The sequence below is a fragment of the Ambystoma mexicanum genome, chromosome 9 (assembly GCF_040938575.1).
Source record: "Ambystoma mexicanum isolate Mex_15411 chromosome 9, UKY_AmexF1_1, whole genome shotgun sequence".
In the NCBI taxonomy this organism is placed as follows: Eukaryota; Metazoa; Chordata; class Amphibia; order Caudata; family Ambystomatidae; genus Ambystoma; species Ambystoma mexicanum.
In genome coordinates, this window is record NC_090931.1 from 802,794,530 (window position 1) to 802,810,751 (window position 16,222).

Genomic DNA, 16,222 nt, shown 5'->3' on the forward strand with positions numbered 1-16,222 from the left:
ACAGTTCCACACCACTCATCTGTGACCTGATTAATGCTTGCTCGCTGACAGCACATGCCTTAGGTATCTACGGCATCATCATCATCACCACCACCACCACCACCACCACCACCACCACCACCACCACCACCACCACCACAAAACTCGACATACTCACCATCACGGAAACCTGGCTGCATGAGTGACAGAATCACTGGAAAAGGTGGCGGTGTCACAATCAATTACAAAGATGCCAATCGCCTCAGAACTTCTGCATCACAAACCCTAATCAACTGCGACCTGCTCTCCTTGAAAACTTTCTTCATCACCCCCTTCCACCATATCCATTCACCACCTATACTGCCCTACAGGCACCATCTTCACCTTCAAAGATGACATTACACAACTCGGGACACCCAACCTCAAGCCTAGCTCCAAATTACTACTGCTCTGCGATATAAACCTAGGCTTCAACAACCACTCTGAAACCAACACTACCTCCCTCACATCACCCTACATAACTTTGGTGGCAAATCAATCTCCACTCCCACACACTCTTTAGGCTGGACTCTCGACTGGCTAGTTGACTTGGACTATAAAATCTCACTCGAATCGAACGCACCCTGTCCCTCTTCTGACCATATTATCGCGTTCACCAAACCGACCACACACCAACACATTCCTGGTCCATCATCACTTCCACCCACCCGGTCATGCTGTACACAAAACCTCACTAAAGAATGCCTTTTTCCCCTCCTCTCCAATCTCACCTCACCACCCACTACTACAACGAACCTGACTGCCCTCGTCAAAGCTTAGGAGTTGCTAGTAAACGCAGTTTACACCCTTGCACCCCTCAAACTGCGCAAACCCAAACCAACCACACACAAGAACTGGTTCACTCCTGACCTTGCTGCCATCCGTCCAAAAAAGCGCATGTGAATGCAAATAGCACTGCAACCTCTCTACCAAATTGCACTTCTCTACTATTGCTAAGGAATATAAGCTAGCAATACATAATGCCAAAACAACTAGCCTCAATTCCGGAATTACCAATGCCAATTCCAACACGCGTTGTTTGCCATTCTGCAGGAACTTGAAACCCCCACCACCCCACCCTTCACCATCGACACCTGGTGTGGCGAATTCAAATCACCATTTCTGGAAAAATCACTTCTCTTCAAAACAAAATCCTTTCCAAGCAACAACCCATCATCGCCAGATCTGATGGCTACCCAAATCCTCTTTCTCCCACTTTCAATTTGTACACAGTCACAGTAACAGATGTTAACCGCATTATCATGGGTCTCAAATCATCCCTCTGCCCAGCCCCACTTATAAATGACTGCACTGACCCACTCCTCTCACTCATTACCACCATCATCACTTCCTTCAAACTGGCACTGTCCCTCTTTCACTCCAAGAAATCTTGGTCTTTGCCATGGAAAGAAATGGTGCTATTTGACCTCGACCTCACAAACCAAAGAAATGACTTCCACTGTTCAGGCAAACTCGCCTTCCTACTGTTACTCGACGACTCTGCAGCATTCAACCTGATCGACCACCCAACCCAATTCCACCATCTCTCTTCAGCTGCCTATTTCTCCCCACAAGCAACTAAATGGATTGCCTCATTCCTTGCAGTCAGATCTTGTCTACATCAGCAACTCCACTGCCCCCCCGAACCCATCCCCCCGCACCTGTCTTTTGCGGAGGTCCTCAAGGCTCCTGTGTATCCTCTACCTTCCATAACTATAACATGTACACCAAACCCCTCTTTGACACCTGAATTCATTAGGCATCTCCTACACCAACTACGTTGATGATACCCAGGTCCTTATCCCCCTTTCCGGCACATACCTCGATGACGCCTCCAATCTCAATAGTATATAGAAACCATCCAGGCATTCCTTGCTAACCTGGATACAGCCTATCAGCCTTTCTCAATTGACATCAGCACTATCACAATACCCCCTGTCATCAAAACCCTGGGAGTTTACCTTGACGCCACCCTCCGTGAATGCCATTGCCTCCTCTGCTGCCTATACTACAAAACTCCTCAATGCCTGCAAACCCTCCTCTCCACCAAAAACCGCCTCACTAGAGCATGCGCTATTATTGTTGCTAAATTGGACTATTGCAATGTCCTCCTGGCCGGAACCACTGAATGGAACCAACAAACTACAAGAAATCCAGAACAATCCCCTTTGAGCTGCCCTCGACGTCTCAAGGCACAAACCGATATCTGATTCAACAAGCTGGGTCCACTGGCTTCCTAACCGAGACCGCATCAAATTCAAGACCCTTGCCATCACCCATCACGCCCCTGTAACTCTGCTTCTCCCTACCTATCACAAACGCTCTCCCTCTCTAAACATTTCAGACCAACTCGTTCAAACCATGCCAATAAGCTCTACCTTCCCAGATGCAAATAATCAAGAGCAGATGGCTCCAGCTTCCTAGTGGTTGCCCCCTTCCTTTGGAAATTCGTGCTGCCTGCCTTAGTATCAGAACCTTCTTAGAAGACATTCAGGAAGAACCCTAAGGCCCTGTTTTTCAATTGACCTACTAAGTTTTAAATTTTACCTGCCATGTCTCTCCTCTTCTATAACTGTTCTTCCTGCAACCAGTGCCCAGCTACCCTGCAAATGCAAAAATAAATACATGTATAATGCTTAATAGCGTTTCTGGTTCAGAATGACACAATTTCCAATAAAGGCTTAATTTACATATATATATATATATATATATATAGTAATGGTGCCTAGTTTTTGGAGTACCTTAGCTTGTACCTTGATCCACTTAGGGAACCAAGTCAATCTGTGATCAAACTAAACTTCCAGATATTCAACGTTTTTTACAATATTAATCCCCTTCTGGTCCAATATGCCATCAGTAGGTCTTCTTACTTTTACTTGGTTATGGGCTAAAAATCATTATTTTTGTTTTTAAGTAATTAATCTTTAGCCCATTTTTTGAATTGAGTAATGGCTACGCTTATCAAGTGAGGTAGGTTTATAAACTCCTTGGAGTACTGTCAATGATGGCAAGGTCATCCGCATACCCTAACCATTGTATGCACTGATTTGCGAATCTAGGTGAAGAGGTGTCCTCCATACTCAAGGCCTCTAGTAGATCTGACATGAAAATGTTGAATAAGATGGTCGCCAGTAAACACCCTTGCTTTCGGCCTACCTTTAGTACTCATGGGAGATGTGATCTCACAAGTACTAGTCAATACGACTTTCACATTGGTCTCTCAGCGTAGGGCAATCAGCATTCGTAATCCCAATGGAATCCCACACTGGTATAATTTATACCACAGCATGCTCCGTTGCTGCACTGTAATCAATAAAGGCCACATAGGTAGTCTTCTGGTAAATTCTCCATCCTGCTTCAATTGTTGAGACCAGGGCCAAGATATTAATAAGTCTGTCCCCTTTCTAAATCCTATATGATAAAGAGGGATTATTTTGTTCTCGGATGCCCATTGTTCCAGTTCTTAGCGAAGGACCCTAGCAAAGGTCTTAACGGGGGCATCAAGCATAGCCAGAATCCTATAATTAGCTGGATCATGGATGTGATTGATGAAGTATATGTTATCCAAGAGGGAAGACTGGGTTGGTTAGTATACCGTTGATGAACCGACTAAAATGATTGCAGTTCTTCCTGCTTCACGTGCGGTGGGGCCTGACGGCAATTGTAATGCATTACGTAAACTATCCGCGGAACACTGTGCACAGGCATTGCACCTACTATTCCAATGGATTGGCAAACATGGGCATGTCCCTGAAACCTGGAGGGAAAGTTCCATTCTCCCCATTCACAAAAAAGGTGCTGGAATGACCCGACCAACTGCCGCATGCTAGCTATGCTAGACATCCTGGCAAAAGTCTTTGCCCAGGTACTATTAAAAGAGCTTAATCAGTGGATTTCTGAGCAACACATTCTTCCTCTTCCGGGCCAAGTCATCCACAGTACATAACTTAATTACTCTGGTTACAACCATTGACATTGTATTAGGTGCCAGCTCCTAGTGTATGGAGAGTTTATAGATTTCAGTGCCCGCATTTGGCACCATTTTAAGGAATAAGCTGTGGAATAAACTCATACGATGGGTCATCCCACATGGGTTGTTATCCATGATCAGGCTACTCTATACCAATACATCGGTTAGAATAAGACTTGATGGGGAGGGCAAAGTCACCAACCTGATTCCGACCAGTAGAGGAGTCAAACAAGGCTGTATACTTGCATCCACCTTTTTTAACTTGTATCTGGCAGACCATGCAGTAGCCTTAAATGCCACCCTATCATGTGATGTCAAAATGGGACCTCTGAAAATCTGCTGACTGGGTTATGCAGACGATATGCTGCTATTGGATTGCACCTCTAAAGGGTTACAGGATAAACTGGTAGTGTTAGAGAAGTTTGCAAATGAGAATGGTTTGAAAATAAATGTAGAAAAAACCAAAATAATCGCCTTTATGGGGTAAATAAAAAGTAACTCTGTGAATAAATTGGGATGGAGTATTGCTGGTCAGAATGTTGACCAGGTGGCATGCTACAAATAACTGGGAGTTTGCGTAGATCAGAAACTGAGTTGTAAATCATAGTGGATAGAAAATAAATGCAAATGCATGAAAATCACCATGGTATTAAGCCACTTCATTGGAAAACTGGGTGGCTGCTCGCTAAGTACCATCCTTTTACTATACTCTGCAAAAGTTGTACCCTGACTCAGATACAGATATTTGAATGTAATATGATACGAATAGGCGATGGATGACATACAAAGTTGCTATGTTGTACGTAAACATATGTAATCTAGAAAACAAAACCATAAGTGTTGAATTGTTAAAAGCATTTAGATGCATTGACAGTAGTGAAAACTTTAGAGTGCTGGGACATCTCATGTCCACCTACACTAAATGGGCTCATGATAGAGCAAATGAGTGGAGAAGTTGCACGCAAACAAGAATAAAGCATAAATTAAAATATGATTCATAGTGCTGGTACAGAAAGAGATATGGTACGGCTGGCCACCAACACAAACAGCGGCATGTTCATTCAGCAGTGGCTAGAGCGTGGTGAAGACCTCAAATATTTGAGAGCTTTTCCCAATAGTAAAACGATCAGGCAATATTTACTGTTTAAATTTAATGTGGCAGATAGACTTGAAATTGTTGGTGCGAAACTTGGTATCGAAAGAACTTGTCAGTGGTGTAGATTATGTGGAATCCCGATAATTGAAACAGCTGAACACATTATATGCCACTGTGAAAGTCTAACAATGTTAAGAATGAAACACTTAAAAGCCTATAACAATTCACATGATCTTGAGTATGTTAGCGTGATGTGGAAAAAAAAAACTTCTAGAGGGCAATGATGTAAATTTGATTTATCATTTCATGAAATTGTATAAATTATGTTTGAATGTACTTGCCCAACTTTCTTATGGCATATTTTAGTGTCACTCCATTTTATCTGGTTTGTAATTTATGTAGGACTGTTTTAACCTCTGCGTTTAAATTATGATGTCTTTTGATGAATATATGCAAAGCCACTGCTGGCTGAATGCATATCATTAAATAAATTAGGACCCTTTTTGTAAACTGGAACAACTATGTGTTCACACCACGGGGGGGAGAGGGGGCGTAAGGTATTCATAATACGTATGGCTTTAAATAGAGTCTGTGTTTGCCCACCAGATAGTATTCAACATCATTAAGTTGTTACATACCCCATCAGGACCTGGGGCATAGACGTTTTTAGAGACTTAATAATTCCAGCTACCTAACACTCTTTAGTTCGGTAGGCTACGTCAGGTTTTATAGATGTTCCAACTTGTCCAAATTGATATGAGGATCCTATGACCATAGCCCTCGAGGACCTTCTTTTGGAGGGTTCAATGTGTATTCTTGATTCCATTTTTGAGTTAAATGTGTCTCTTGTTTTTGCTATGAACTTCCAAAATATCCCTTCAAAACAATGCCTATACCTGGGAACTAGTGGATTTGCATCATTCCGACTTGCCATTGAATGATTTCATAGAAAATAATGGGTACAGTTTGGGTTGACTGAAGAGACTTCAGTTACTCTTCCTCATGCCCAAAATCTAGTGTATGACTGTTGACGCAGTTTCCACAGACAGTCTTAAACCGGATTAGATTGCTGACAAAATGCACTAAAAGCTGAAACACAGAAATATGAATGTATATTTTTTAGGAAATGTAGGTAACCCTAGGAAAAGGTTATTGGTATGAGAACCTGAATTTGTGACGAAAATCCCAGTGACGCAGTTCAACCCTGAGATTGGTACATGGGCATTCTGTGTAATTATAGTTTATGTTGCTTTTTTAGTATAACCGCAGCAAGTGCACATGCTACTGCGTTTTTGTACAGGGTGGGACCCAGAGTTCATGAAGACACTGTTCCACTAGCCATAAATGCTTTTTTCCTAGTGGACGTTGTTAATAGTAATAATATGAATGAATCAGCCTTTAGAGAGCTGCTATTTCAGTTTAGCATGTAGATGATGAAAGTTGGCTGTTTTATTGTATATGATATCTACAGCCTATTTGACCATGTCTCAATTGTTTAGAAAATATTATGATGCCTAATTTAGTCAACTTTTGTCCATGATGACTTTGTTTTTTGGCTCATAGGGTGAAGCCAAACACTAGGCTCGACTCGCCCTCTGAATTTCTTGGCTTGCGGACCTCTCCAAGAGAGGTGGAGGGAGACTGGCACACTAAGTGGAAGTGAATGCTTTGCGCTTGTTATCATGTTTTCAGTGGGCCCCTAGATCAAGATCTTTGGGAAGGGCTACTCCTAGTGTATAAATGTTGTAGCAGGGTATTTAAAACGGGACAAAACATCCCCATAGCAAGATGTTGGCATGTAAGGTGCAGGGCCTGTAATGAGGCAGCTCAGACACCTTCAAAGACTTAAACAGCTTTGAGCACAAAACCAGGGAGACATTGATTTTATAGTCTAGAAGGGCTGGAAGGTGCTTGAAAATGGCAATAAAAGCTACACTCTTTTGAACTAAACCCCAAATAGCGTGAAAGTGCTAATGTGGGAGGGGCTGGGGAGGGAGGGAGGGAGGGAGGGAGGAAGAAAGAGGCTGTCATAGTGGTGGGATGTTGGTATAACCCTAGTGAGTGTTTGAGAAGGACAGGATATATCAAAATGCACCAAAGAAAGTTTGAGAGTACCTATGAAACGGTTGGAGTATGACATAAATGGACAAGGGCACTATTGAAAAAGTGGCCCACAATTGCAAATGGCAATTCCTTATTTTTCGTAACTGACCTTTTTATAAATTTATTTTTATTAAGCTTTTCATCAAACATCACATAACATAGCCAAGTACTTCGAAAATTCCCAACTCCACTTCCGTTGCCACTCCTCCCCGTCCCTAAACTTCCCCCCTCCCCATCCATCCCTAAGCTCTCTCCCCTGCCATATTCCCTGGGTGCTGTGCTTGACCAAGTCTTTCACAATACACATAACAGACAGTTTGAGTTTTACCCAAGGGAGCGTTTTTGGTCAAATCTGTTGAAAATAGCGTATTTTTAAAGCATTTATGTTCTTTAGCATTAATCAAAACTACTAGCTGCACAGTGCAGTAACTCAACAGTCTGGCCTGCTTCGGGCAAAAAGTGCCCCACTTTCACCTAAATACCCCATCCACACTAACGTGTTGGTTCGGCCCTTCCAGCATTTCCCTATTGCACGCTTGTCCAAGCTTGTCGGAAAATAGGGGAGAAAAAACAATGAAAGTTAGACAGTTTTGGGAAGTAACCAGAAAAGCTTCAAGTTGAGCAAATGAGGAACAGCCGAAATTGGGAGTGTACCGTGAATACCCCAGAAGTAAAAAAGAAAGCACATGAAAAAATAACATCAGTTTGAAGTATCAGTTTGAAGCATTAGTATGTTCCTTTGTTGTGTGTCTAAAAAAGAGAAAAAAATAACACAAGCTTTTCTGAGAATTAAGCTTGACAAATTTTATTTCAAATCATTGGAAGACCTTGTTTAAAAAAAATAATCACTGCCAAAATGTTTGTGTGTCATTCTCTGCCTTCAAGGTCAAACCCCATTACTGTTTATTACTGTGATTGGGGAGGCAGTATCCCCAGATCCTGTGGCTGAAATCCAATATGACATAATTGCCTAGACAATCCTAGTATTGAGATGAGCTTGCTTGTACAGCAATGTACATGTTTGGCCTGTGCTGCAGTAGAGGAATATTCTATCCATCTTCTTTGCATCACTGTCGCTCACTGATCCTTTCGTTTTGGGTGAATGCTGGCTGCGGTATAACCCATACTAGCCAGTGGAAGTTGTGATAACAGATTGAGGCACTCACCAGGCCGGCCCCTCCACCTAGAGGTTTTCTAACGTGGAGATGTGTTCCTTGGGATGAAGGGGTTGCTGCTGCCTAAATAGTATTATTTTCCAAGGCACCACCTCCATGGTTCACAGATTTGTGCTACTTTTGTCAGGATTACAACTGGAGAAGTTTTATTCAATTACCAACATCCCCAAATGTGCTATAACAATGACCCTTCCAAAATAGGTGGGCATTCAGCAACTCTGTAATCTTCTCTGTCCTGTGTATCTGGAGCGGTTGGTAAAATGCAGTCATGTCTGTTTCAAAGTATTTTTTTCCTCATTTGCCCTAGAATTTTGTTCACTTTCTTGAGGTAGTTGGGGTTGTCTGTGAACCATCTAGTGGCATGTTCTTTTGAGGAATGTTTGAGGGGCTTGTTTGGGGCCAGCACATTTAGTTTGTGAGATCCATTTATGGAGGCAGTGGAAGTTGTTCATCGGGTATTACTGGGTGGGTGTCACAATGAAAATTCTTCCTAACCTAATTGTTCAATTCGTCTCTTTTGAAACAGATGCCATGTGAATACCTGTCTTTGGATACCATGGAAAAATGGATAATTTGTAAGTACCATTCTTTATAGAGATGTACACCCTTCAATTTCTCATTGATAAAGTAGCCATATTGTTTTGAAAATGTGTGTATTAGAACATTTAGAGTAGCATTTACTGACAATTCAGCAAGTAATATTCCACATTAAGTTGCTTTCCCCTCCTCTTTATGTGAGCAGTTTAAACCCACCTACATCATTCCGAGAGATAAGTTTAGGGAAGCATAAAAAGGGTATCTAGAGTGTGATGTGCATGAACAACAAAAAAAACTCTAAATGTAGACACTCGAAATTAGAATTCCCTATTTGTGACTGTCACAACGCATGTATATGATAAATATGTTTATACCGCTTACCGTGTTTTCCTTGCAGCTATTTTAAAATGGGGCTTTGATATTGATCAAATTGCTGCCACAAAGGAAAAAAAGGCCAGTCCTGGATGCACTGTATTGGAGAAAAAGATTGACAAAGTAACACAGTCGAATACTGCACTTAGACAGGCTGGGGACGTGGATACATAAATGCACAGAGAATGGCTTTTGTCTTTCTTACCCCAAGCGTTAACAGTGTAATTTCAATACAATCTTGGAACACGCATGGCCACACACATCTATTTTTTGACAAGGGCTCTAAACCTCTATTTTAATGGGGCTGATACAATTTTATTGCAGGAAATATGGCTGTTAGGCGAAGTGATATTTGATGCATATACTGGGTTTAGAAGGCTTTCCAACAGAGGAGATAAAGGCCACACTTTTGGTGGCTTGCTCACTTTGTGTTCGAATCGCTATAGCACACGTGAAGTTAAAATGGAAGGTGACAACTCTAACATTAAAATTGGTGTAGTGGTGTTGAGTGAATGCTGTGCGATGTTATGACAATTATAGCTAGGAACCCCTGTATTGATATCTTAACTGGATAAGACTTGAATGCTTGTTGCATTGTCTACACCTTGTATAAGGGCAGGGCAAGTTTGATAAATGCTATGGATTACACACAGGTAAAAGCAATCAGGGCTGCCTGCAGGTGGATCGAATGTTTTGATGATTTGGGGCTGAGTATGTTGAATGGAGCTATTAAGGGACACCTCCCCACGGCCAAGACGTGGCATACCGGAGGGAAGTCTTCCACCATTGTTATTTGTATGCTAAGGATTCCCTGCTTGCCATGGTGGACTCTTTGATTTCGAAATGTTCTTAACACACTTACCATGCAATTGTAACTAATTATCATAGTCAATGAAATTAGTTCGAGATATGGACAAAGTAGGCTCTGTGTATGTAAACAATAGGTTAAATCGAGCTAAGTGGTCAGATAGAAATTTGAGTGCAATATCAAATTTATGGGTAACCTGGAGAGGAAATATGAGTGGTTCAATTCCCCAGATGAGATCGTAGCTTGCATAAGCTACGATCACTTCGAAGTGGTGATTGGACCATCACCTCTAGGTTTCTGCCCACTGAGAATGTTTTAACATTTAGGCTGGATAAGATCCATCTGCGTCCCTATGATAAAATAATCAAAGAGGAAAATAAATTTCTCTGCGAACCGGATATGAAAGTAAAATGCTTGTTGATTGAACTGCTGGTAAAACTAAGGGAGAGAAAGTGATTGAAAAATCACTATAGAAACTGGTTAAAGCGTCATCGTATGCCAGCCATAAAGAAAGATTGGCAAGAACTTTGTGCGGTCCCTAGAAAGGAGGATAGTAAGATGCTGGGGGGGTATTTTATTTTTTGTAGAAGACAGGCACATCTTATCAATGCCTTGGTTTACTGTATTGCTAGTGTAAAAAGGGAGTGCTACCTTGGGGAAAGGTTTATGGCAATAGTCCCCAACAAACTATTGAATATTGGTCCACTAAAGCTTGAATTTGACAGGGAACGCATTGTAAAGATAATAAAGAGGCTTAAGGCATCTTGTGCACTGGGTCCCAACAGGGTTTCAAATATGGTTATGCAGGCCAATCCAGACCTATAGGCTGATATTTTGTCAACATTGTTTAAACAGGTGGTAAAATCAAGCACTGTCCTGGGCTCATGGAAACAGTCATGCATTATAACAGTGTTTAAGAGGAGCAACAGGGAGGACCCTTCAAACCACAGACTGCCCTCGCTGCTGGATGTGCCTAGCAACATTTGTTTAACTTTCCTATTACAACATATAGATGAAAGGATTGTGAGCAACCAAGTCCATAGTTGCTATCAGACAGACTTTCGGAAAAGGATGTCCATGGTCCACAATATCTGTATAGTGAATGGTTTGATCTACAAGCAAGAGCAAATTCGTCTTCCCCTCTGTATATCCTCTTTATAGACTTTGCGTCAGCTTTTGATGCAATTGTGTGCACTGTGGGCGAGTTGGGCGTTAGAAAAAATTAATAATAATTGACTGAGTCAAACTTTGGGCTAAACTAGAGAGGTTATGAATGCCAAGGCAGTTTCATTACCCCTGTCAATTTCTACATGATAATAATACATGATAATAATGTGGCGCGTGTTATGCTAAATGGTCATGGTGAATTATCCGCCCCTGTCCCCATTGAGAAGGGGGTTAAACAGGGGTGCATACTTGCACCTGTTTTATTTAACTGATTTATGGCCGACGTTGGTGATTATACCACCGATAAGGGAAACTTTCCGCCCCAATTAGGTAGGTCAAGGTTTTTGTATTTTACTTATGCATTTTACTTATGCAGAGGATCTCGCTATCTTTGATAGTACCTATATGGGACTTTGCAGAAGTGCCCAAGCCATTATGAATTATGCTTAGATAAATGGACTGATGGTAAACAGGGCTAAGTCCAAATTCATGAGGTTTTTCTAAAGTGAAAAAAGACATACAATCCATCACAATAAGAGAGGATTTAATGAACAAGGTAGACCGCTACTGTTATTTGGGTTACGGTGTAGCCATCCAAAGGGGCAAATAGGTTGTTTTCCGCAATGCTGCGTTGTTTCTGCCTGAATCTGCTTTCCCATTTGGGGCTCTCGGGCTCCCCGTGGGGAGCCCGAGAGCCCCAAATGGGAAAGCAGATTCAGGCAGAAACAACGCGGTTGTGTTGGAAAACGCTGCGGTTTTTCTTTCCGAGTTTCTCAGACTCCTCCGAGCCGGAGGAGCCTGAGAAACTTGGAAAGAAAAACCGCAGCGTTTTCCAACACAATAACGTTGTATTTATGTTTGCGGTCGCTTCAAAAGCGACCGCAAACATAAATACAACGTTTTTAAAGCTGCGGTTTTATTTCTAAGTTTTCCGGGCTCCTCCAGCCCGGAAAACTTAGAAAACAAACCGCATTTAGTGCTTATTTTTTAAAAAAAAAGAAATAGCACTTACCGAGATTCAGCTGCAGCTTTCCTGCTCTGGTCTCCGGTCCCCGTCCTCCGCCTACAGCACTAATGAAGGGAAAGCCACCCAGCGTTAGCTTTTGTTTACTACAGCTGGCTGGCTTTTCCTTCATTAGTGCCGCAAAAGCAAAAGCCAGCACAGGAGGGCCTCCATTTCACAAAATGGATGCGCCCACGTGCTTGCTTTTGCGAATTTTGAGCTTGAATAGCTCAAAATTTTACATAGGAAGTTTTAAAACGGAGAATGCTAGTATTTTTTTTTTATGTTGCCCATCTATTTTTTAAATACATTTTTTTTACTAGACCATCCCTTTAAGCTGTTCAAAAACACGGTCACTAAAAGATATACACTCCCTTCAACGATTATTAGACAAGTCTTAAGTAAAGCAACACTTATTTTCAGACAGCGGTGAGTGCTTAACGAAGATGGCACTCTAATCAATTGGTTAAAAAGGGAGAGAAAGGTAGAGCAAAGTTAGAAACAGATCCCAACACTTTCGGAAGAACACTGTAGGAGAAGGAGGCAGATTAAAACCGTAAAGTCAAAGTTAACAAGGCCGGACCCACTTTAAGAGGCTCCGGACGAAATGTGTCCAAGGTCACACGGTTGAAAGTGCCCAAAAATCTCGCAAGAGTTTCAGAAAGAGTTGGACCAACAGAAAGGGACCAGTTAGATGGTTAAGGTGGCCAGCCGAGTCCAGAAGGTTAAGGGATTATTGTTACCTTGTAGCAATCTTTAGAAAGGGAGGCCTGGCGGACACGGTACCTTAAAATGGTGAGAACGCTCCAGCGGGGGCAGTTGTTCCTGGCAGCGGGTGCAAGTCGGTGCTTTGTCCGGGGGAAGAGAGGATCTCGTCGTGGAGGAAAACAGGAGTCCGTTGCACTGCCAGGGAATAAACCAGCCGCAGAGTTCTCAATTAAAAGGAGCAGTCCTTTTATTTGCGGTCCAGTGATAAGTGGATATCCAGTTGCCGGGGTGCTTGGCACAGGCAATTCGACCACAAGACGTCCTGGGATGCGAGAAAAGAGGGTAAACTGGTTGTGCCCACCAGTCAAGGGAAGAAGACTCTCCAGCAGAGAGATCTCCTCTGTCGTTGGGAAGTGCTGAGTCGGTTCAGCAGGGCTCCACCGGTGGTGTCGTCATAGCAGGTCGCCTCAGCTTCTCCCTCGTCGGATTTTCAGGTCCTGTGGCGACTTCTAAAGTTCCAGTCCCAAAAGCCCTGCTTTTATGCAAGAAACCCCCATTCATTCAGCCTACCTGTCAATCAAACATGCTAAGTGGTGAGCCGGCCGGCTCACCACTTTGGCCAATCACACAAGAGTGTGACTTGAATTGCCAAGGCAACTCAGTCCAGGGTGCCTAAATCCCCTTCCAACCCCCTGTGGTACCCAGACAGAGTGGCACCACTTTGGAGGGCTTCTGTGTAGAAGCCCGCCAAAAGTGGAACAAAGGGCTCGACCTTTGGTTTGGAGTTACAGAGGCAAACACAAACGCCATTTTAAATCCGAGTTCTGGCAGAAAATACCAACCGGTGAATTAATATTAAATAAATAAACCGGCGGTATGTTAGAGGCTATGTTAAAAAAGAATTAGCCTCGAACAATGGGAAAATCCCATAGAGATATATTTGCGGTTGAATATAAAAAGTAGTATCCACTGCCACCAGCCAAAACTCGACGAGGGGGGACGGGACAGAACCCCCTCGAACAACAGACCCAGGGGCAATCGAATTGCCCCTACCAGTACGTCCACAATATGATGGTTTGTACTAGTTCTGTTAGTAATTTGGGACTAGTAAAGCCAATGGTGACTTTACATGCCCTGGGAGACAGTAGTCAGTCCCAGGGTATGGAGTCTATGGTGGGGGGGTCACTGACACCCCGGTGTTACTGCACGGAGGGTGCGGTGTAACACGCATAAAAAACATATGAGATCCTATGGAGTAAAAAAAAAACCATAGCCCATGAAACACATTAACATACAAAGGAACACCACAAGTCATGTTCAAGAGTGGGAGAAAGAGTCTCACTCTTGGCAGGAGAAGAAAACAAACTCCAGAAATCCAGCAAAGCTGCTGGGGGACTCACTAGGTTAGGAAATTCAGCCTAAACAGAGAATTCTCCCTAACAGAGTCAGGCCCACCAAGGAACTATATTGAACATTTGAACATACAAAGACAAGTTTCATAAAAGCTTGAAAAGACTGGGGAAAGGGAATTAACCCCTCGAGTTTTGTGCAACTTTTGTTTTGAACTATAAGACACAGAAGCTATTTTGGATAAAGTTGGAAGGACTCTGGGCAAAGGGAATCAACCCCTTGAGTCTTGTGTAACTTTTGTTGCTTTTCTACACCTTCTTGGAACTTTTGTTTTGAACTACAAAGCTGGGCTGCAGGCGGACAGCCAATAGACATTTCCCATGTCACATTATACTAAGCTTAGTTGTTTTAGAATCACAGAAAAGAGTGCCCGTCTCGGCTTTTTTGCGCTTGCTCAGTCTTATGGCCTTGTGCTTTCTTGTGGTGTCAGATGACCGGCTGTGCTTGAGATCTTAGCAGAGGCTCCTCAGTTGTCTCGGTTTCAGGACTCACCTTGGTTCAGAGACCTTGAACGGTGGTCAGAGATGCAACCTACTGAAAAGGGCGTTGCTTTGACAACCCTGGTCCTAACTGACTCTGGTGACGGATGTGTCCCAAAAAGGCTGGGGCGCTCACCTACAAGACCTGATAATGAACGACCTGTCGTCTCTATCGAAAAGCCGGAAACACATCAGTTTGCTGGAGTGTAGAGTGATCAGGCTGGCCCTGGTTACTTTCTTCCCTTCGGTATGGGGCAAGACTGCTGGTCCTGATGGACAACACAATTGCCATGCACTTCTTCAACAATCAAGGGGGTGTGGGCTCCTTGCCTCTGTGCAGAGAAGCAATGCAGATGTGGTTCTGGGCTCTGGAGAACATTAGCGCATATGGTCGGCAGGAGAACGTAATTGTGGATGCCTTGTGCAGCCAGACTTTGGCCTCCCACGAGTGGGAGCTCTTGCAGGAATTTCTAGAAGAGGTGTTCCCCTGTTTGGGAACTCCTCGGGTGGACCTCTTCACTTCCAGTGTGAACAGGAAGTGCAGGTTGTTCTGCTCCAGGGAATTTCCACGTGTGGGTGCTCCTGGGACACCTTGAGTCAAGTGGGACTTTGACCTTCTGTATATGTTCCCACCATTTCCTGTCATACCGCTGGTTCTCAGAAGGCTATCCCTGTTCAGGTTTATGATGATCTTGATCGCTCCGGACTGGGCCTGGAGAATTTATTACCCAGAGTTGCAAGACATGGCCATCTGCCCTCACTGGTGCCTTCTGCAGAGAGCGGGCGACGTTTCTCAATGTGAGACAAATACTGCATCCGAACCTCAACAGTTTGAACCTTCATGCTTGAGTGTTGAAAGTTTAAGGTACAAGGATTGGGTTTTGTCGCAAGGTGTCCTGAACATGCTCCTCAATGCTTGGCGCCTCCAAATTCATTTATGCCTGTAAGTAGCTGAAACCTTCAATTTGGCGCCAAGAGAGGGATCTGGACCCTCTTACCTGCTCCACATCCTCTGTTCTGGATTTTGTGCTTTCTTTGGCCTGTGTGAGACTGCAAATTGGCTCTGTGAAGGGTTATTTTGCTGCCATTTCGATTTTCAAGAGGACTCCTGAGCAAGACTAGTTTTTCATGATCCCCACTGTAATGCAATTTTTGTGTTGATTGTGTAATCAGTGCCCCCCGCCCACCCCTCCCCTGCCAGTTTGTTGTTACGGCATAGAACTTGAATTTATTATTGGCATTTCTTATGGGCACTCTCTCCCTTGGGGCCCTACATTCTTGTTAGTTGAAATTGCTCACCCTTAAGTGGATTTTCCTGGTTGTCATCCCTTCCACTGGATGAGTGTGAGCTCCAGGGGTTTCAGTTAATCCTCCCT

General features: G+C 43.3%; 1 protein-coding gene across 5 annotated transcripts in view; it reads left to right on the top strand.

Moving 5' to 3' along the window:
- Positions 1-16,222, top strand: part of NCKAP1 (NCK associated protein 1) — a 1,877,983-nt gene that overhangs the window by 335,588 nt on the left and 1,526,173 nt on the right. For all 5 annotated transcript variants that reach the window (XM_069615779.1, XM_069615776.1, XM_069615777.1 and 2 more), the window contains one exon: positions 8,889-8,937. In XM_069615779.1, coding sequence (XP_069471880.1) covers positions 8,889-8,937 — 49 coding nt within the window. The remainder of the gene's footprint in view (positions 1-8,888; positions 8,938-16,222) is intronic.